Raw genomic sequence first — 21,225 nt, 5'->3', positions numbered from 1 at the left:
TGGTTCCTGGCTTTCCCCCAAGAGCTCTGTCCATGTCACACCAATGTCCCCAGCCCCAGGGTGAGCAGAGGCAGCAGGGTGGGTGTGCAAGTGGCAGCTGCGCCGGCTCCAGGGGATCTTTCCTAGAAAACAGAAAGAACAAGTTCCCAGTGCCCTCTGCAGGAGGAATCACAGCCCTTTTCCCCAAATTTTGGGGCCTTCCAGGAGGGCAGTGAGCAGTGGGATGGGTGTCTGTCACCCATGGCTTGCTGTGTCCCCTGTGGGGACACGGAGGCCCATGTGCCCATCCCCAGGGGCTCACAGGGAAAAATGCTATTTTCCACCTTAATTTGTACATTGTTTTGCTGAAGGAACTGCAGGACCCTGCTAGCATGGCCATGGCCATTCCCGAGAGCCACCTGAAATAATCACTGCTATTTATTCCCACAGGAAATCCAGCTTGGTTAAACGAGAGGTTTGGGTTGTGCCCAGCAGAGCTGGGGCTTAACATTACACTTGATTTTTTTTGTCTCTTTTTATTTGATACTTAAGGAAAAACAAGGGGGGAAGAAATGAACAGATGGAAAACAAGATTGAACACTACATGGCCTGTGGCACAGGATTGTTGTTCCATGCATGGGCTGGCGTGCAGCACCAATTCACACACCAAGGGGAGATATTTTGGTTTTTTTTAATTTGCACAAAGTAGGGAGCTGAGTGATAATCCATAAAAGGCTGGCTCCCTGCTTATCAAGACTTTACATTATTTATACATTTTAACAAAGCTATTAATATTCATTGGTTGCAAATTACAGAGCTTTTTGTTAATTAGCACTCAGTCCCCTGAGTGCTAAACCTTGTCTCATGCTAATGAGTCCACAGGCAGAGTTCTTCCCTCCATTGGAGTCTGGGGTCTGTTTGGAGTAGGTGGTCAATGGGTCAGTGGCTGTCATCTCCCACTTCCAAAATTACCTTTCCCTCAGTCACCCTTCAGTTTCCTGACCTCACTGCTGGCAGCTCTCAGCCAGGCAGCCCATTCCTCTTTCCCTTGAAACAAAAGACTGGACAATCACAGAATCAGAACAGAACATGGATTGGAATATTGTGAGTTGGAAGGGACCCATGAGGATCACAGAGTCCAACTCCTGGCCCTGCACAGACACCCCAACAACCCCACCCTGTGCCGGGGAGCGGTGTCCCCACGGCCCTGGAGCTCTGCCAGGCTGGGCTGGGACCATTCCCTGGGCATGGCACGGCCTGGCACGGCTGCACACAGCCGCTTGTGAGAAATCCGGGCCATGACAGCCCGGGACAGCCCGCCGCACAACCGGGCACGGCCCTCAGACACCTGCCCGCCGCGGCCCCTTTAAGGCGCCCTGGCCAATCAGCGCAGCCCACATCCCCGCCAGGGGCCGCCCCCGAGGCCCGCCGGGAGGCCCGTACCACTCCCGCAACCCGGGGGGAATTATTCATTCCGGTGGCCTAGCACCCCCATCTCTGCCCCCCCCACCCAGCTGTCTCTCCCGCCCAGCTCGCTTCACTCTCATTCACAGTTTCTTCGTTGTCCTAGCGAGCAGCAGTGGAGCTGAGGGACGCTCGCATAATACACCGTCCCTCTCAACCCCCCCTCGTGGGATGATGGCGCGTTCCGGGCGGGGCGGGGCGTGGGGCGGAAGCAGCGCCGTGGCGCGGGAGGGAGCGGCATCATGGCGGCGCCGGGTGAGGCGAGGGCGGCCGGGCCGGGCCGGTGTTGGTGCCGCGGGGATGGGGGCACGCGGGGTAACGCGGTTATCTCTCCGCAGGCCCGCGGCTGCGTCTGGAGGCGGCGCTCGGCTTCCTGCTTCTCCTCGCCTGTGCCCAGGCCCTTGTCCCCAGTCATCGTCTCGATGCCCGCGACCTGGCGCGGCTGCGGGCGGTGCTGGAGCGGCCCTTCACGGACGTGCGCGCCGCCTTCTACTCCATCGTGGGGCTCAGCAGCCTCGGGGTGAGGGTGGCGGACGAAAAGGTGAGCGGGGGAGAGCCCGGGTATCGCTGCCCGGAGGCGCTTTGCTGTGTGAGACTGCTGCATAGCAGTGAATGACGAATTATTAATATAATATTGGTTTATAGAGACAGCTCTGCTTGGGTAGGGAGATGTAAAGCCTTTATAAAAGCATTGTATCCTTAGTAAGTACCGAAGTATCACTGGTAATTGGCGACTGTCATGTACTATTTGGATAAATTGCATTTTTGTGCGGGCAGTAGCGTGGCCCTGGCTCGCTGGCACTCACTGCTGTGAATGGTGCCTTCAGGGCTCGCTCCTCCAGGGCCCGCTGCGATGTTACCGTGGATGTCAATTTGTTTAACTGCCTGGTGAACAAGTTCCCAGCCTCTGGCACACTTAGTGCACTGTACTGTTAAATAGAGCTCCCATTAGTTTGTTTCAGTTCAAGTGCTGAATTCAGGAGCAGTTAAATTCTTGGTTATTTTCTGGTTAAAATGCATCCCATCTATCCAGCTGTCATTAACACAAATTAACAAGCAGACATTGCTTGCCTTTATGCTGTACCTGCTTGCTCCATTTTTCTCTTTTGAAATTCTGTATTTGTATCCATTAGTGATGGTGTGATACACAGCTCACCTACAGAATTTCTGTTCATCTGTTCTCTATCCTGGAAGGTTTGCCCTACTAAATACACCTGTTAGGCTTTAATTCTGATAGGCTTTATAATTATACTCAATTTAGGTTTGAATTATGGTTGCAGTAGAGCTTATGTGAAAATTCCTTATGTCTTTTAGGAGGAGCCACCCTTGTTTCTGTGCAGCACTTGGCAGAGTAGGATTTGGGGGAAATAAAAATGCACAGTGTTCATGGAATTGTCTTAGAGTGTCATTTAAATCTCTTCTCAGTGGTTTAACTTCTGTTTCTGCACAGGCTGCATGCAAGTTCATCAAATCTCATGTGGACTCCAGCAGTGTTGAATCCCTCTTTTATGCTGCCCAGGCCATGCAGGTGCTGTCAGGCTGTGAGGTGAGTGTGGACTTCTGCAGACAGATACTAACAAGGAAATACTTGCCTTGATATTTTTCTTGTGTTTATTTTATGCTCAAGTTTTACTTTCTTTTAGTGGATGGTTTGGTAAATAGTGGATACTTTGGTAAATAAATGTTTGGGTGTGCTCTACACAAGGCAGAGTGTAAATATGTAACACAAGTCTTTGGCCCAGGGTAATTCCGAGGGGATGTTCTTTAATTAAACACAAAAGGCAGCACATTTTGTTAGAATCCTCAGCACTGTGTCAATTAGAAGCTCTTTGTGTGTGTGACAGACTGTTTGGTGCTGGGTACAGGTGCAGAGCACCCTTGGGTTACCCAAGCCCTCTCTGCCATCAGTACCCATGGCTACTACACAGTGAGGTGATGCCACATGAAAAGCTGTAGCAGGTTACCAGGATACCTCTGAATGGGTTATCCTGATTAATTGATGGCTGACAGCAAAACTTAAGGATTTAATCAATTAAACTAAAAAGTAATGAATTACAAAAGGATTTTCCCCAGAATTTTATAGAAGTTCACCAATCTAGTATTCTAGTATTGCTCCAGAGGGAATCAGAGGTGATTTAAAGACCATTTTTTTTTCAAGTGTGAATCACAGTGTTCCCTGTGCTCTTCCTCAGGTCACCATTTCAAATGAGACCAGGGAGCTGCTGCTGGCAGCTGTCAGTGAGGATTCCTCAGTCACCCAGATCTTCCATGCTGTGGGTGCCCTGAGTGGCTTTGGCCTTCCCTTGGCATCCCAGGAAGCTCTGAGTGCTCTCAGTGCTCGGCTCAGCAAGGAGGAGAGCGTGCTGGCGTGAGTCTCACACAGGAGGGATTTGTGTGTTTACCCTCCAGGCTGCTGGGGTTTGAGTTAAAAACTGTTTTATTGCTTAATATTTGGAATATAGATGTGTTAGAGTAGGTGCTGTCCAGTTCATTATTGTTTCTCGGGGCAACAAAATAGATGGGGGTTGAGTTTTGGAGCTGTTTTTATATGATTTTGTAAATGAACTTGTTTATTCACTTTAGTTCAAGGATAATGGTCACTAAAGGGATGGTATGCCATAAAAGCCTCCACTTAAAAGGATTGATAACAGAATTTTTACTTTATACCTAACCATGATTCTGTGTCATTTATGGTTGCACAGATTTAATGCTCTTTCTCAGCCCTGTTTGTAGTCTGGGGTGCCTGCACTGTGAGCTGGAAAATATGTGCCAGTGAGCTGAAGGAATCTTGGCATTTATCACCAAAAAAATTTGTTTCACTCTGAAACAAGAGAACAGAATGTCCCTTAAAGGCTGGGGAAGAAAGGGAAACTTTAAAACTTGCCTTGCTGACTAAAAAAGTGGATTCCTGGAAGCCTCAGAGGCGAGTCTGGGATCTGTGCTCTGCAGGGATCAGTTTGTTCTCTGCTCTGTCTTTGAGTCCTTGCAGTTCTGATGCAGCTAAAGTGACACTAATGAATGCCAAGTTCACACTAAATCACTTCAGATTCATTCCCTTGAGTGAACTGAAGGCAGGAACAGCTGTTTGACACTTCATTCAGAATAGAAAATGCAGTTGCTTTGATTTAAATGATGTTTGGCTTTTAAGAAAGGAGTAATCACACAATTGTTTGGTTTTGTTTGTTCTTGTTGAAGAACCATCCAGGCTTTGGAGACTGCATCTCACCTGTCCCAGCAGGCAGATCTAAGTAGCATTGTTGAGGAGATTGAGGTAGGAACACACTGTGCTCTCTAATTACTCACAAATTTGCTAGATTGCTTTAGAACTAAATGATGTATTAATGTGAAAAACAAAATGAAAAACCAGCCTGGCTAATTGTCTGCCTGCATGATGTGGCTTGGCTTTCAAGCAGGTAATTCCTTGGGCTTTTATCTGTTTCACAGTGGACTGAAAAATACACAGTCCTGACATTTACATATAATTAAATCCACTAAAGGCTGGAGGATTTCCTTTCTTGCTATTTCTAAATAACAATTACAAAATATATCATTGATCCCATACAGATAATTCCTAATTAAAGAGCTAACAGGAGAGTTCACTCCTGTGGATCCTCTAGAATGCAATTGGAATTTTAATAACTCTCTCTGCCAGGATCTTGTGGCTCGCTTGGATGACCTGGGTGGAGTTTACCTGCAGTTTGAAGAAGGAATTGAGACTACTGCCCTGTTTGTTGCTGCTGCCTATAAGCTGTCAGACCATGTGGGTACAGAGCCAGCAATAAAGGAGGTGTGTACCTGCCCTTTCCTTCCTTGCACACTCCAGCTCCCAGAAAGGATCTGCTCAGTGCCTGAGCCTGGTGTGCCTGGGTGGAATTTCTACTGCAAAAAATACTGAGCACACTCAGTTAAAAGGGACATTGTGGAGGGAATGCTAGGAAATAGTATCTAAGAGGAAATTCCAACTTAAAGATCACAGGCTGGATTTGTTGGGTTTTTTCCTTTTTCAAGTGTACAGAAGGAAATTGCAAGTGAAGCTTAGTTTTTCTTTGTTTATTGAGCCGTGGTGTTGAAAAAAACCCTTGTTTCAGAGTTTGTTCTGGTATTTGGCACTTGCAGCACTTTCCAGCATTTCAAGGTGTTTTGCAAATGTTATTTATCTGTGAGGAAATGCAGGCACCCCAGTTTGGGGTGCCCAAAAGAGAGACAACATTACCTTGTGCCTGCAGGAATCCAGATGAAAAAACTTATTGTCTAAGATGAAGGACTGCTGGAAATTTCTTTTGATCTTGGTTAAGCCAGAAGTCATTACTGCAAGCTATCCACTTGATTTTTATTTTTTTTTCCCCACAAGTTAATGGAGTTAGATGTACTTTGGAGTGAGAATGGCAGTTCCCTAAAGCATGAGCCAAAGTGGCAGGGTTAAGGCAGAAGCCAGTGAAAGACATCTGAGTTCAGTCCTGGCTCTTTTCCACACTGCTGCCAAACAGATGAATGCAAAGTAATTTTAATGTCATTTTTGAGGTGGTGATTCTGCCACGTGCAATTCAAACTGTCAGCGTCCAAATGATGCTTTAAAAAAAGACCAATTAAGGAAAATTGTTTTGTTTTTTTCAGAATTGTGCTGTCAGAAGTGTTGCTGTTGGGGCTGGAGGCTTTATCTCTGTTGAATTGTGAGAGTGCCTTTGGAATGCCACAAAACTGTCTGTAAAAAATAACATGTAGTGTTTGTAAAAAATAACTCCCTGTTTTTTTTTTCTCCCCACAAGTTCAGTGAGAGTGTCAGTTGCTGATTAAGGTCTGGAGCAGTGCCATGCCCTCCACAGGCATGAAAAACACTGCAGGATTTGCACTGTGCAGGAGTTTTGTGGCATTTGTCTGGATGCTTTCTCTAGTTGTGATGTTGTTTGGTGTTCACTGGTACAAAGCAGAAAAGTGAAAATTTGATGTGCAGTGAATTTCATTTAGAAGTGTTCTTTGCAGGTCACTAACTTGTATTTTATTGCTTTATTTGAGATTGTCTTTGTACTCATTCTCATTAGGGTTTAGCCCAAAATCCTTGGTTTGGATCAAAGTCCAGGTAGCCATCCCTCTGTTTTCCAGACTAGCAGGGAGGGATGGAAGAAGCTGAATAGTGAGGGGTAATGAATAATGTGCAGAGAGTGGTGCAGATGCCCTAACCCTACTGAGTCAGCCTGCAAAGCCAGCTGGGGGATGCTGTCCCACTCCTGCTTTGGGGAGAACAAATGAGCTTTGGCACATCCCAGAGGCAGAGCTGGCTCTGTGCTCCTGGTGGTACTGCTTTAAAGCTAATCCTCTTAGCCTGAGGACACTGCTGAGCCTCAGGGGATAAGCCTGCCTGGACCTAGGCTGGCTCCTTCCAGAGCCATTGGGGTGCTTTGTTCCATGGCTTTCCCAGCCAGGACACCAAGCCTGGTTCTGCTCCTCTGTATAAGGAGAGTTGTGCAGCTCTTGCAGCCAGTTTGTCTTTTTGCAGCCACATGCAGTCTGGATAGTTGAGCTGATGACATCTTTTTACTCTGAAACACAGCATTTGCAGAGGTGGATCCATATTCTGCTTTTCCAAGTTCTTGATACAGTTCCAGCCATTGTGGTTGGAGCCTCCCAGCCAAGAATAAGAATGCACATGAAATTCCAAAGGCAGATAATTTTTGGGTTGCCTCATAATTTGAACTGGTTTTAAAGCAAATGGAAAATTAAACAGTCTTTTATGAATTATGTTTTCATTAATAACATAATACTCAGCCAGTTTGCAATGTTGTGGGAAGCTGCTGCTGCTTATATGTGGTTGGCTTTTCCTCTTTCAGGATCAGGTTATCCAGCTGATGAATGCCATTTTTAGCAAGAAGAACTTTGAGACTCTGTCGGAGGCTTTCAGCATTGCTCGTGCTGCAGGTGCCCTGTCCCAGAACCGCTTCCACCTGCCCATCATCATTGTCCCTGATGGTCCTGCAGCTGTGTCTCATCACCAGCCCCTGCTCAGGGTAAGCCTTAGCCCCACAGCTTGGCTCAGTCTGTGCTGCTGTTGCTCTGGGCTGACAAAAGTGTAAGCTGCCTTTCACTTTTAGCTCTGTGGCTGAGGCTCCAGCAGGTCTGGGATTGTAGGGCTTTTGTGAAGTGATTCTTAGGAACCTCAGCTTACCAAGAAGGCATGATGTGGAAGTCAGCTCTTCACCTTCCCTCTTGTGTTAGAAAGAGCCAGGGAGGCTGGGATGCTGAGCAGGGGAGAGCTCTGGGTGTGTAACACTGAGTTGTCTGTGCTCCTGCATTCCTTCTGGGCCATGTCTCACAGAAATGCTGGTTTTTTTCTCATAGCTTCAAGTGACCAATGTTATGTCCCAGCTACTGACTCAAGTTTCTGTAAAGCTGGACCAAGCCAAGTCTGTGTCCAGCAAAGCCACTGTCCTTCAACAGCTACCATTTACTCTCTCTGGGTAAGAAAATAAGATTATTTTTAGAGTAAGACAAATAGGTGTTATTTAAGCAATGTTAGACTTATTTTCCAAAAATATTTTTCCACCAGAGAAATCTTTCTGTGGTAGAAAACTTAAAATGCTATGGTTGTGTTTTGTTAGTGTAGAGTGACTGATCACATTTGGTGGTGATGGTGAATTTCTGTTGTTTTTTCTTTTGAATGGGAGTGGGAAATTCCAATGTTTCTTTGACTTTGGCCAACTTTGAAGAATTCTTTTCCTGCTGCACTTAGAAATGTTAGTTTTATGCTGTGTTTGTTTACCTGTTAATTGTACCATATTTGGAGACTTGTTGACACCTTGGGTTTTTTTGTTACAGAGATTTCTTTGAGCTGAACTTCATGAATGTGAAACCTGCTAGTGGATATTATGATTTCTCTATCAGTGTAGATGGAGATAAGCGATTTATTGCTAATAAAGTGGAGGTGGGTGTGCTCTTTGATGTATTTTGATTCTTTGCCTAGTCACTGAAACAGCTTTTTATTTATACTTGTGAAAGATGTTGCCAGTTGTATGGAATTTCTATCACATGCTTTTCTATAATGCATTGGATTTTGCCTCAGGATTATGGCCAGTAACCAGATTAAAACATGATCAAAAGGGATTTGTGTAAATTTCAAACCTGTCCTATCACTTGGATGCTGATCTGACAGCGTATGAACAAAGGGTAACAGGGGAGGTGTTCATATGGCAGCCCTAAGTCCATATGCAGAAATGATTTCCAGTCTTAGTTCTTCAGAGCATTCCAGAGTTGAGCCCATAAATCTCAAGGCTTGGCTGTCAGTTGTCTGATGTTTGCCTGCTGTGTGGAAGCTGAGCATTTGTTGTTGTCTGTTTGTATAAGGTCTGAAACCCTACAAGAGAGTCAAGGGAGTCTTGGCATTCCCAAACTGTATAGATGGTGAAGATTTTGTAGTGGAGAAGCAGTGACCAAAGCAAATGAAGTCTTTTCATGCATACACAGCCGTTTTTTTGGTGGCAAAAGCTCTTAGACCACACCTTTCTGAAGAGCGGTTTTATATAAACATTTGGAGTTTCACTTTCCTCAAGTTTGTTACAGTGAGAGGAATGTCACCTCTCTGACTGCTCATGTAGTCACCCCAGTGTCAACAGCTGAGAATGCTCTTCTCCAAAGAGGTCCATTCCCAGGGTTAATTTTGCCCTCAATCACCTATTTAAGGAAACAATTAACATTTCAAGTCTTCCCACATATTTAGCTTGAAGTGGAGGAAGACACAACAGCTGACCTTTAGTCTGAGTATCAAATTGGCTCTGTCAGTGGAGCACTAATGGCCCTCAGGGGTGTCAGAAGGGGCTGGATTGTCCTGCTTAAGCTGGGGCTGGCACGGGGAGGCACTGGCAGGAATGTATTAGCTCCAGCAGCTTTGTGGGAACTGCTGCTAATAAGACACATTGTTATGGGGGAGGACTGCTGGGGAGCTGCTTTTTTCCTTACTGTTATTAGCATTAATTGTCCTTAATGCACCATCGTTTTGACAGTAATGAGCTAAACCAGTGGGTCATTACTCAGGCAGAGACTACATTTCCTGGCATTAAAATATTTGAGAGATGTTTGTGTACTGTGCAGTTGGGGGGGGGGGGGGCTGTGTGCTGCAGCTCTGAGTTGCCTCCACACAACTTTTTTTAAATTATTGTTTCTTAGTCCATCTTTCTTTGCTCCTGTCTTGGAACAAATGAAGGCTTTGCTAAAGTTAGCTTGAATCATCTGCATGTTAATGGATCCGTTTTTAGGGATAGCCTCTCTCTTAAATTACACTTTTTGTTGTAAAGAAATTGCCAAGATGATTGTGTGTGAAGTCTGACCTGAATAGTTTGGTTCATGTTTTTACATATTTTTCCTACAGGTTGTCTGTGAATTATTTTTCAGGCTGAGGATGTGGGGCTGGCTCACATGAGCAAACCTGTAATAACAAATTGTAGTATAAGATGAAAAATGTCTTGGCAAGGAAACTTCAATTCTCTAGGGGAGCATTTGTAAGCTGTGAGAACAAATGTGCTAATTAAAAACTACAGACTGCAGTAACTGCTTGTGTTTGAGAGAAGAATTGAAATCAGTCAAACCCACTCGGCTCAGTGCCTGAATGGGCTGTGGTTTGGGGCTGGGGAAAGGGCAGGAAATCATTTCTCTCCTTGAGGTTTATACTGCACTTAGCACAGAGGAGTGAGATAAATGGCAGGGCTTTATTGGCTGCCCTGCACTGAGGGGTGAGTGCTGTGACTGCAGCAAAGCTTGCTGGACAAAGTGCAGGTCTGCAGGAATGCTTTGGCATTGCCTGCTGGTAATAAAGTCAACAGAAACCTCTTGGGCTTTAGGAGCCAACAGAGGCAGAACTGTTGCTGTCCAGAGACCTCTTGTCTCAAACTGCTGTCCAAAAAGCAGAAGGACACATGCACAGGCAGTGTGAAGTTGTATCAAATGTAATCTTTACTAGCTGGCTTCTGCTAGTTCAGAAGGAAAGCTAGTTGGATCTTGGTGGGTAGACTGTTTAATTCAAAGCAGCTCTCTCAAGGCAGCTAATTCCAGCATGCCTGAGAAGTTGGTGTTTGCAGAGCTGGCTGCTGGTGCAGGGAGGAAGGGGATGGGTCAGTGACTGGTGCTGGAGCTTTGCCAGAAGGTAAATTGCTGTAGATCCTTCTGTGCAGGTCAGCCTCTGACTTGTACTCAGTCATAAGACCCTCTTTGGGGAAGAGGGACTGAAGAGCTAAAGCATCTCCAGTGAACTTTGCCATAATTGGTGTATGCAGAGTGCTCTGAAGAATTTTCTATTGTGTTTTGTTGCAGCTGAAAGTAAAAGTTTCCACAGAAGTGGGGATTACTAATGTAGATCTTTCTACTGTGGATAAGGATCAGAGCATTGCACCAAAAACAACCAGGTAAAACAGCTTGGGGTGTGTGATCCTGGGAGGGCAACCCTGACTCTAGACTGGAGCCTTGGTTTCTCTGAGCACCAGGCCTTCTGTTGGAAAATCACCTCAGTTCTGTGTGGTTTTTTCCCTCCTAGGGTAGCTTACCCAGCCAAAGCCAAGGGCTCATTCACTGCTGACAGCCATCAGAACTTTGCTTTATCCTTCCAGCTGATAGATGTGAACAGTGGAGCTGAACTCATCCCTCACCAGGTTAGGACAATTTTTGTCATTGCTGTGTTACCAAGATGTTCCATCACGAAGCATCTGAAGTGACAGTTGCTCTTGAAAAGATTTGATGGGTTTTGAGAAGACTTATGTTTCTGACATGTACTGTGAGGATCACTGATCTCACTAGCTGGGAGATTCACTTTGTTTTGTCTGTCTGTTAAATGAAACTCTCCTGGCTCTGGTATTGTGTTGTATTTAACTCCACAGATTGAGTGCACTGTAAAAGCACACTTCTGATGGTTTTTTTAATGTAAATTGCTAGCTGAAAAGTCCTTGAATGTTCCAATCTTCCTTGCAGACTTTTGTTCGACTTCACAACCAAAAGACTGGCCAGGAGGTGGTGTTTGTTGCAGAGCCAGACAGCAAGAATGTGTACAAATTTGAACTGGATACCTCTGAAAGAAAAACTGAATTTGACTCTGCCTCTGGGACCTACACTCTTTACCTGATCATTGGAGATGCCACTCTGGAAAATCCAATCCTTTGGAATGTGGTATGTAGCTGGAAGTGGGTGATGTGGTTTTGTCATTACTGACAGTCTGACAGGAGGGCATGGTACAGGCTTGGAAGCAAAAAGCTCAAATCTTTTGTTCTTTTTAGTGAACCAGAATCCTTTTGGCCATTTGTGGGCTCTGAGGTTTGGTGTTGTTGTAAGTTTTAAGTAAACTTCAAAGCAAGACAGGAATTAACATTAATTTCCTCATGTGGTGATGCAGAAGCTTCAGAATGGGTTTGATGCAATTTCACAGCAGGCTCTCAAGGTTTAACCTCTCTGTTCTTTCTGTGCTGGAAATAAGTCCAATTCTTAATGATGGGTGAATGGCATTACTGCCCCTATTTAGGAGAGGTGGCTTCTTAAAAATTATGGTGTCTTTTTCTCAATTTCTCTTAAAAAAATTATGTAAATTGTAGATTGTCAAATAGGGAAATAGAGCACAGTAATGGAATAGGTTTTATGCATTTAGATCTAAATGCATGAAGCTGCACAATTTCATTTCAGGCTGATGTGGTGATCACATTCCCAGAAGAGGATGCACCATCCACAGTCCAGTCCAAGAACCTCTTTGTTCCCAAACCTGAAATCCAGGTACAGTCAAGATTATATGTGGAGATGAGGGCTTGGTGTTATGTGTTCTCATCATAATTTATTTGTAAGTAATGTAGTTAAAGGAAGACCAGAGTTACTGCTTGATTGAAAGAAATTTGTTGGAGTTCTGTGGTGTATGAATAAAAAAGCTGTGTGTTCTAGCTATGAGAGAGCAACTGGTGTCAGTGAAAAGACCCAAACATGAAAATTTGGCCAGGTAAGGACCACAGAAAGGTCTCTGTTTCATTCCAGCCTTCTGGGCTGATGTCAAGCTAACCAGTGCTCCTGTGAGTGCAAGGAAAAGTTAACTGTGCAAGAAATCAAATGTGCAGAGACTGGAATGGACCCTGTGTGTTAAAGAGCCAGTCTTTGCCTTAAGGAGAATGGCTCTGACCCAGAGGAACCTCTGAGAACAGCACTTGGGAGCAGAGGAGCTGCTCTGTTGGAACACTCCTGCTCATCAGTTGGTTTTGTTTGTTTGCAGCATCTCTTCAGAGAACCTGAGAAGAGGCCTCCCACAGTGGTCTCCAACACTTTCACAGCACTGGTTCTCTCCCCACTGCTTTTGCTGCTCATCTTGGTGAGTGAACTGGGTCACAGAAGAACAGCACTTCTCCCATCCTGTCAGACTCACTTAGGAGGTTGGACAGTTCAACTTCTTGCTAAAACTTTTGGTTAATCATGACTGGCACAGCAGTGCTGGAGTTGCAGCTAGCAGATGTCAGTGCACAGCACTGGTCTGGTTTGGTTTTTTGAGGGTGTAGTCAAAGCAGAATGACACTGCTGCCAAGTTGTAGTAGGTGGATGAGTTTCTTCAGTGTGCTTCTGCTGGGGATGCTGAATAACAGTGGGCAGATTAAGTTGCAACAACATTTGATTTCCACAGGAAAAAAGCAGTTATTCTGCCTCACATGTAATAAATCCATCACAAAATCTGTGTTACTTAATCCTGTCAGATTGAATTCCCATTTGTGGACATTTGAGTGTCTGTAGTTGAACCATCCCCTGCCACTCACTGTATCATCAGGTCAGTGCTTTGAACTTAATGCAATAAAAATCTCACTGAGACAAGTTAAATTATTCCTGTTTTGGAAGATGAAACTGGTTCCAGCAGTAATTTCCCATTAGCCAGTCTCAGTGAAAGCTGGCATTCAGGCAGTCATGTCCTCTGGTCTGTGGAGTTCACAATATACAAGGTTGTGACACTTTAATAAAAAAACTCATTGTTGCTGCTCCTCTTTTCCACCCTTAATGCCTTTATCTTTTGTAGTCAAAAACTCTAAGTGTTACTATGAGCAAATATCTTGTGTCTATAGCTGTTCTTTGGATGAGTCCAAAATGAGAGCATTACCCTTTTTAAAAATTATTTTTATTGGAAATTAATTCAACTGGGTAGAAATAGCAATGTCTATTTCTTTTTCATTATTTAAATTTGGAACAGTCTTCTCTCATCAGTTTAAGATATTTGAGGAACTGCATTGGGGCAGTCAGAAGTAGCAGGAGACATTTCCATTGAAGGAGTTCAACAATGCTGCCTTTAGCAAAATTACTGCTGTCTCCTCTTGCAGTAATTAACAAGTGCTTCTCTAGAGAATACACTGGATTCACTGAAGATCTTAAACTGGCTTGAAAGATGTTGAATTTTAAAATAAAAACTTGTGTTTACAAGGCTGTTTAACTCCAATTTTGTTTCTTTTCCTTTTTAGTGGATCAAGATAGGTGCCAACATCTCCAACTTCAGCTTTGCTCCCAGCACCATTGTTTTCCACTTGGGACATGCTGGTAAGTGTCAGAGGCTTTGTGTGTGTTTGACCTCCTCACCTGGGAGTTGGAGATGAGAGCATGTGGTTAATGGGCTCGTGGTCTATTAACTCTAATGACATAACAGCATAACACTTGTTCTCTTGTTTCCATCTGCCTTCCTGCTTTTCATGATTGTTAATATGGTGATAAACCTGTTTTGGCCATCAGCTTATAACAGCCATCATTATCCAGGCCCCTCTCTCACTCCATTTATCTGTACTTAATAGAACTTCTTATTTCCAGAGGTCACACTTTATTGCATGTTTATCCTCTGAGAGTGGGGAGGTTCTGTGGGGATTGGGACCTGCAGGACTCTCAACAGTGAAAAGCTACATCTTTTCTTTAAAGCTCTTCCCATAAAAGCACTTCTGGTTCTTTGGCTGAACCAATTTTTTTCATCCATTTTATTGTGTCCTTGGTTACACAGTTATTTACTGTCTTGGTAGAATTTCAGAAACATAGCAGGTTGGGAGAACATTGAATTGATTTTCAAATGTCACTTTGTTTCTCAGTCCAAGTCAGGTTACTTGGAAGCTTTATAAAGCTGTAAGCCCTTACAGATGTGTGAGGTTAATATCCCCTATTGAAATCCAGAGTATCCTCCTCTTTTTAATAGCCCTTAATGTCTATAATAGTCCATAATTCTGCCACAGGAGAGTTGGTTGCAAGCTGTCAGTGTCTCATTTTCACTCCAGAATGGGAACCCAGATGTCTCCATTCCCTGGCAATAATGTGTGGTCTTTAGAGCTGCCATTCAGAGCTTCAGAGGTGGGATAGGAACCAAATGCTTAGGCCTGGCAGCACAGTTGTTCTGAGGATGACACATGGTTGGTCTTTGAAATGCAGTTTCAGCCATGGGCTGTCTTTTTTTTTCTCCAGCAATGTTGGGACTCATGTATGTCTACTGGACTCAGCTCAACATGTTCCAGACTCTGAAGTACTTGGCCATTTTGGGTGGCATCACATTCCTGGCAGGCAACAGGATGCTGGCTCAGAAAGCTGTGAAGAGGTAAGGGGGGCACAGAGCTTTAGCATCAGTGGGGAGGAGGTGACAGGGTGCTGCTGTGTGTCACTGCTTTGGGCTCTTGGACCTTGTGTGTGGGGCTGGGCTGCTCATCCCCATTCCCTGCCTCTTGATCTGGGCAGGGCAGTGAGGGGCTGTGCCCAGGGAGCAGCTCCTGCACAGAGAATTGGCCATGTGGCATGTGCTGAAGGAAGCTCTTAGAACAGTGTTAGATTATGGAAGCCTCTATAAATGTAGAGGAGGCCCAACTATTTGGGAGCTCTGCTTGTGATGAAGGTTTTAAGAGGAGGAAGGTAAGGTGGGAGTAAATTACTGCTGTGTTCCTCTAGCTAAGGGGTGATTGTAGGGAAAAGGGAAGCAGTGCTCATCAGCTGTGCAGCAACAGACAAGAGGCAACAAACACTGGCAAACCCAGAGAAAATTCTGCTAGATATTAGGGATACAGCATTCCTTTCTGTACTGGATTGGATTCATTCTGCACACTTGTCTTCTGCCACACAATGTCTGGGGACTGCCCTGGTGTGGGCAGGCATCAGTTTGCTGCCACTGCAGTGCCTTGTTAGAGGTCACACCATTCCCTGTCCTTCACTTCTGCCACACACAGTTTCCATGTGGGACTTAAGCTTTTGTACTAATGTAGCATTTGACTTTGAAGATGATTTACTGACCTGCTTTGCCATCACACCTGTGCTTTCCTTACTTTCCCCTTTTTGAGCTATTGGATACCTACCTGCATAGATATCCCTGGGGTCTCACCTTTTTGATTACACTCTATTAAAACCAGGACAAGAGCTGTAAAAAAAACCATAAGAATATAATTTGCAGGAGGGTTGCATTGATTTATTTTCTTTAAAACATCTCTACATTTATGGCTGTGTTAGGGAGGATGATTAATGTAATTAAACATTTTCATACTGTCCTCTCAGCTTTCTCAGCCTTGCTCCCTCAGATGTCCAGCTCTCTCCACTGGCATTTTATTGTGTTAACATAACTTCCTCTGGGAATTTTGTTGCCCCTGCGACTGTTATGTCATTTAATAATGAGTAATGAGACATTGTTATTAAGTGCAGATTGCCTAGGATACAGATTTGGGGAAAAATAATACAATGAAGCAAATTTCTAAGTGTCTTGGCTTAACCAGGGCTTCTGTTAGCACATAAATGCAGGTGGTTGGTTCCTGCTTCAAACCACTGCGGGGGGTGTCCGTGTGCTTTTTCGCTGGAAATGACACGAAGCTGCAACTACAATGGCAAATTTGAAAGTAAAACTTCTCTCTGAGGCTAAAGTTAAACCCTTTGTACACGACTTTAAAGTTCAAAAAGACATCTTCTTGTGAAAGCAGTGCCTGCCTGTCTCAGATGCTGGAGTGCAGTGACAATTAAGCAGATTGCACTTTGAGGCCAAGCTGTGGAGGCCAACAGCAGGCGTGAGAAGGGGGCTGGCTGTATAAACCAGCTTGTTACAGAAGTTACCAGAAGGCCTGGTTTTGCTTTTTGCATTTCTGTCACAGGGTCTGGCTGCTGGATCAGGGCTGCTTTCTTCCTTGCTGTCTTCTCTGAACCTTTTCCCTCTCTCCTTTTGGCAGGATCGCTGCAGAGCAGAGCAGTAGGTTGGCAAAGTATAGAACGCTGCGGTAAAAGGGGGTTTGCTAGTGACCAGCTCTTCAGGAAGTAAGGGCCTTTTTGCATTTTGCCTTTCCCTGGCCATGCTGCCTGTTTCATTTCACCTCATCACTCACTCCTTTGACAAGAAAAATATCTGAGCTGAAGCTGCTTCCCCCAGCATTGCTTAGTGGGCTTTAAATCAGTCCTTGGGTGCCCTGGCTGCAGCTGGGTTGGGCATATTAGCAGGACGTGTTCTCTGAGACTAAATTGCATTTGTGTGATTTCCTGAATTATCTGAAGTCTGTGTGGTGATATGTGCACATGTAAATATGCTGTTGTGGGCATCAAGCAGCTCTCAGGTGATGAAATAATACAATATTATTGCTCCTATAAATAAATTATTGGCAGTGTTGGCTGGAGGAGACCATGGTGAAAGTGGCTGACACTGGGGCTGTTCCCACCCTGCTGCTGGTACTCCCTGTCCCCACCTGCAGTATTCTGGCTGTGCAGCTGCCAGGCACTCTGCCTGCTGAATTGCATCCCCATTTGGGCTGGTGGTCAGCACCACCTCTCTCAGCTGAGGGCTCGACCCAGTCCTGGGTCACCCTCCCATTAGACTGAATTGATGGACTGCCATGATGGCTCAGGCAGCAGCAGCTCCCAGCCCCCTCCATTCCATACAGTCCTGTGCTGGCTCTCCATTGCCCTTTGCCAGCAGAAAGCCCTTTGTGTCCTTTCATTCCCAAAGGTAAGGTCCCAGTTTCCCAAAGGTAAGGTCCCAGTTTGCTCTGTGCACTGTGGTGTGGGGGGCAGGACTGCCCAGTTCTGAGTGTGTGTGCATGAGGGCTTCATTCCTTGCTCAGTGCACTGGTTTGTTGTGGGACAGAGGAAGTTTGTGGGATGGGTCCTGTGATGACACAGATCACTGTACAATGTGCTGCACAGGTACATCTGAGCATCTGCTTCCCCTCACATCCACTGTCAGTGCTCCAGGCACTGGGGAGTTGAATGGAGCCCAGTTTTCGTGGTGCAAATCAAAACCAGCACTGGGAGGTTGTGCCACACAAAAGGTGTGCACTGTGCTCCTGTCTGCAGTTTTTACCTGTGGAAAATTTGGCATCATGTCCCTCAGAAAAACACCCTTTGCTGTCTTTTCTCTCCCTGGAGTGTTTTGAAGTACCTGAGCACAGAACAACCAGCAAGTTATTGGAGAGGAACTGGAGGTGGCTGTCACTTGTCCTTTTGAGTGCTGTGTTTGCTGTTCGGGCTCCTGGATGCTTCTCTTTAGCATCACTTTGGGCCAGTGGTTTGCAGCTTTTTAGTGGCCTGTTACCAAGTCCTCATGAGTGTGTTCTCCACAGCCTGCATGTTTCCTGTTCCTCAGCCTGCTATTTTAACTCCTTCATTCCTAATGGGCTGTAAGTAATCCTGGAGGATCATGGAATCACACACAGGTTTGGGTTGGAACGGATCTTAAAGCCCTCCAGTTCCACCCCCCTGCCATGGGCAGGGACACCATCCACTAGACCGGGTTGCTTTGGGCCACATCCACCCTGGCCTTTAACAAATTCCAGAGATGGGGCAACAACAGCTTCTCTGGGCAACCTGTGCCAGTGCCTCATCACATTCTGAGTTTAAAAAATCTTCCTAACATCCAATCTAAACCTGCCCTCTTTCAGTTTAAAACCACTGCTCCATCTGCCTGTATAAAACATCCCTCTGACTCCTTTTCAAAAACCCCTTCAAGTCCTGCATGGCCACAGTGAGGCCTCCCTTGGGCCTTCTCCAGGCTGAGCATCCCCAAATCCCTCAGAGCAGAGGGGCTGCAGCTCTCTGAGCTGTCTGTAGCCCTAAGATCTTGCAAATAATTTAATACCCACAAACCCCAAGCATTTTTCCTCACTGCTGAGTTTTCTGATGCCCCAGCTGTGTCAGTTAAGAGTGTCATGCCATGTGTGGCATCATGGAGGGCAAAAGGACCTCAAAAGTTGGGTTTGCTGTGCTAACCCTGCCTGATCTTCCTGGGGAGATGAAGAACTCTGTGTTAACATGGACCAACAATTGCCAGCAGATGGATCAGCCCTGGTAAGAGGAGGAGTTAAGGTACTTGCAGGTTTTGCCTTCAGCCTGGGTTGTTTTTTTCTTTGTTCAGTTCTGTAATTTAATAGGCACATTCATGCCTTTTGCACCAGAAATTAATCTTCATTTTCTCTGACCATTTCCATGCTCCCTGAATTCCATCCCCCATCCCAGAGCAGTGCTGGTTTATCACTCAGATAAGCTGCTTTGGGGAATTTTGTCCAACAAGCTGCTTTTGAGAGAGAATGAGGGGTCTGGGGACACTTGTACTGTACAGGCCAGTGCTTTGTTGCCTGGAAGAGTTAATATTTTTTTATTTTTCTTTCCAGGACACAATAGTACCAGAAGAATGGAAGAAATGTGGAAAAACAAAGCAAATGCTTTCAGAACAGAAGCAAATAAATAACTGAAAGGCCAGAAGAAGGAAGGCAGAAGATAATTCTTTTTTTATATATTAAGTCAAATGGGTGCCAGTTAAACTTTTTTTAAAATCTTTATTTTCATCATTGTGTTCATGCTACTGGAGTGCTTTTCATATGAATCTGGAAAATCTTTTCTTCCCTGGATCCTCTCCCCTTCTCCCAGGACATTTGAATTTCTTTTTGAGAAAAAGGAAGAAGAAAATACAAATCTGCTTTTTCCCCAGGTGCCCTTTCCTCATCCTAAAGATTTGTGAATAAAGAGGAGGAAAGGATGGTCCTGAGTGTTGTGCTTTGGCTGTCTCAGAGGCAGTGGTTGGAAGCTGGGCTCATATGAGAATGAAAGGAGCTTTTTCTGGTGGGTAATTTTGTGTGTGAGTCATTGTGAGTGTGAAGCTTCCTGTTCTTTCATGTCCTTTCCCTGGGGGCTGTGTTTATTGGGGGGCACTTCCCTCCTGCCTGGCCCTTGGGTGAGGCTGTGGCTGCTTTCTCCACTGCAGGTTTGTCTCTCACTCCAGGCTGTGCCCAGCTGCTCTGGGCCCTGGGGCTCAGCCCTTGTGGGAGCCAGCAGTGCTGCTGTGCCTGGCTGTGTCTGACCCAGCAGCTTTGGGGGTCCTCTGGGGGCTGCACTTTGTTCCCAGCCTCTGGCAGTGACCTTCTCACTCCAGATTGATGGAGGTTGTTGCTTCTGCTCTCCTGTGAAACCACAGCCAGGTGTGCTGCTTGCCATGTGGCTGTGTTTGAGTTACTCAAACTCCAATTTCCACCTAATTACTCCCTTCAGGACCACCAAGCAGTGCTGAGGCAGCAGCTTTGGGTGTTACTGAAGGACTTACAGATAGTAATAACCAAAGGCCTAAATCTCCTCCTGCTGAGCAACTTTCACATGGAAAATTTAACATTTAGCTCCCTCCCCTGCTCCTGGGCATCCTGTATCAAGGGTAGGTGCTTTAGAGGCCTTTTGGCAAAGGAACCTTATCAAAGTCTTCTGGAAATCCAGGAAAATTACATCAGCAAGCAAGCATGTGCATAGAGGGTGTGGAGCTGAATCCTCCAAAGCATTTCACGTGTGTGAGACGTGACCCCCCTTTATTAAACCCACCTTGTCTGTTCCCCATGCTGTTGCTCACACTTAGCTCACTGTTCCTGCTCTTTTGCTGTTCTACCTGCTGAACATTAGGGTGGGCCCACAGAGGTTTCATGAACTTCTGTGACCTCCCCTGCACTCCTTCAAACGCCAGATCTCAGGCTGCATTCAAGTCCTCTGGGACTAAAGGAGTTTTAGACAAGAAATAACAAAGCTATTCATAGTCATTTACCCTGAAATATTTTTTTTAGCCTTGTATTTTGTTACTGCTCACTTAGAAGCTTTGTAACTAATTCTTTCTGCTGATGCTTTGTGCTAGGACAGAACTTTCCCTGTGCCTCTAGAGCTGCAGCATTTTATCCAAGGAGAGCAGGGATGCAAAAGGAGAATCATGGAGTGCCCCTGTGATGTGTCTTCTCTAAGCTGTGTGTGTTGCTATTGATTGTACTACTTATGGATTAGGAAAGATTGTTTTTATTTGGTCTTTTAGTGCTCAGATATTTTTTATTTGCTTTGTTTTTATATTTAATCTCACAGAGTTTGAGCATTTGTTTCCTCATTTTGAAGCAAACTGAATCTCCAAAGGAATCTCTTATTCTAAATAGCTGCACTCACCCATCCATTTAATCACAGACTTAATCACCCAAACACTTTCTGAAATGTTTTTGAAAGGGTTTTGATTTTATTGGCAGTATCCAACCCAATGTTTGCATATGCCTTTTATGCCACTTAACAGAGTTTAAATAATTTTTGCTACTCTGTCTACTTACTGCTTTAGGAATCTTTTTCATTGTTTGTAATTCCTTTCCTTGTAGTAAGTCCTAATGGCTTTGAGTGTGTTGTTACAGAATATGCTTAGAAATCCATTTTGGACCAGGCTACTCAGGTGATTCCTTTGTGTATTTCTGCTCTGTGGAGCAAAAGGAAGGGCCTGTGGAAGGGCAGCAGTTATCCTTTAGTGCTCCTGCTGCTGCCACAGCTGCACTGCTCTCCCTCAGCATCCTCTCAGTGTTCCCCATCCTGCTGGGTGCT

At 45.2% G+C, this 21,225-nt stretch overlaps 1 protein-coding gene across 2 annotated transcripts; it reads left to right on the top strand.

Moving 5' to 3' along the window:
• Nucleotides 1–1,640: 1,640 nt before the first annotated feature.
• On the top strand, nt 1,641–19,386 carry RPN2 (ribophorin II). Of its 2 annotated transcripts, XM_058036410.1 has the most exons (18): nt 1,641–1,698; nt 1,782–1,984; nt 2,894–2,989; nt 3,636–3,811; nt 4,639–4,714; nt 5,096–5,230; nt 7,269–7,445; nt 7,777–7,895; nt 8,254–8,359; nt 10,738–10,829; nt 10,958–11,072; nt 11,389–11,583; nt 12,091–12,177; nt 12,662–12,757; nt 13,884–13,959; nt 14,860–14,989; nt 16,590–16,674; nt 19,017–19,386. In XM_058036410.1, the coding sequence occupies exons 1-17, from the start codon at nt 1,686–1,688 to the stop codon at nt 16,639–16,641; spliced, it is 1,944 nt and encodes a 647-aa protein (XP_057892393.1). In that variant the 5' UTR covers nt 1,641–1,685; the 3' UTR covers nt 16,642–16,674; nt 19,017–19,386. The 2 variants fall into 2 exon arrangements, with proteins under 2 accessions (XP_057892393.1, XP_057892392.1); XM_058036409.1 differs by lacking the exon at nt 16,590–16,674 and having other exon boundaries at nt 1,654–1,698.
• The last annotated feature ends 1,839 nt before the right edge of the window (nt 19,387–21,225 follow it).

The sequence above is a fragment of the Melospiza georgiana genome, chromosome 17 (genome assembly GCF_028018845.1).
Source record: "Melospiza georgiana isolate bMelGeo1 chromosome 17, bMelGeo1.pri, whole genome shotgun sequence".
NCBI classification, from domain to species: domain Eukaryota; kingdom Metazoa; phylum Chordata; class Aves; order Passeriformes; family Passerellidae; genus Melospiza; species Melospiza georgiana.
Note: the sequence above shows the minus strand (reverse complement) of the source record. Positions and strands in the feature narration are given on the sequence as shown.

Coding starts and splice junctions, on each gene's coding strand:
- RPN2 (XM_058036410.1), top strand. Junction 4,715..5,095: donor GCATTGTTGAGGAGATTGAG/GTAGGAACACAC, acceptor TCTCTCTGCCAG/GATCTTGTGGCTCGCTTGGA. Junction 13,960..14,859: donor TTTCCACTTGGGACATGCTG/GTAAGTGTCAGA, acceptor TTTTTTCTCCAG/CAATGTTGGGACTCATGTAT.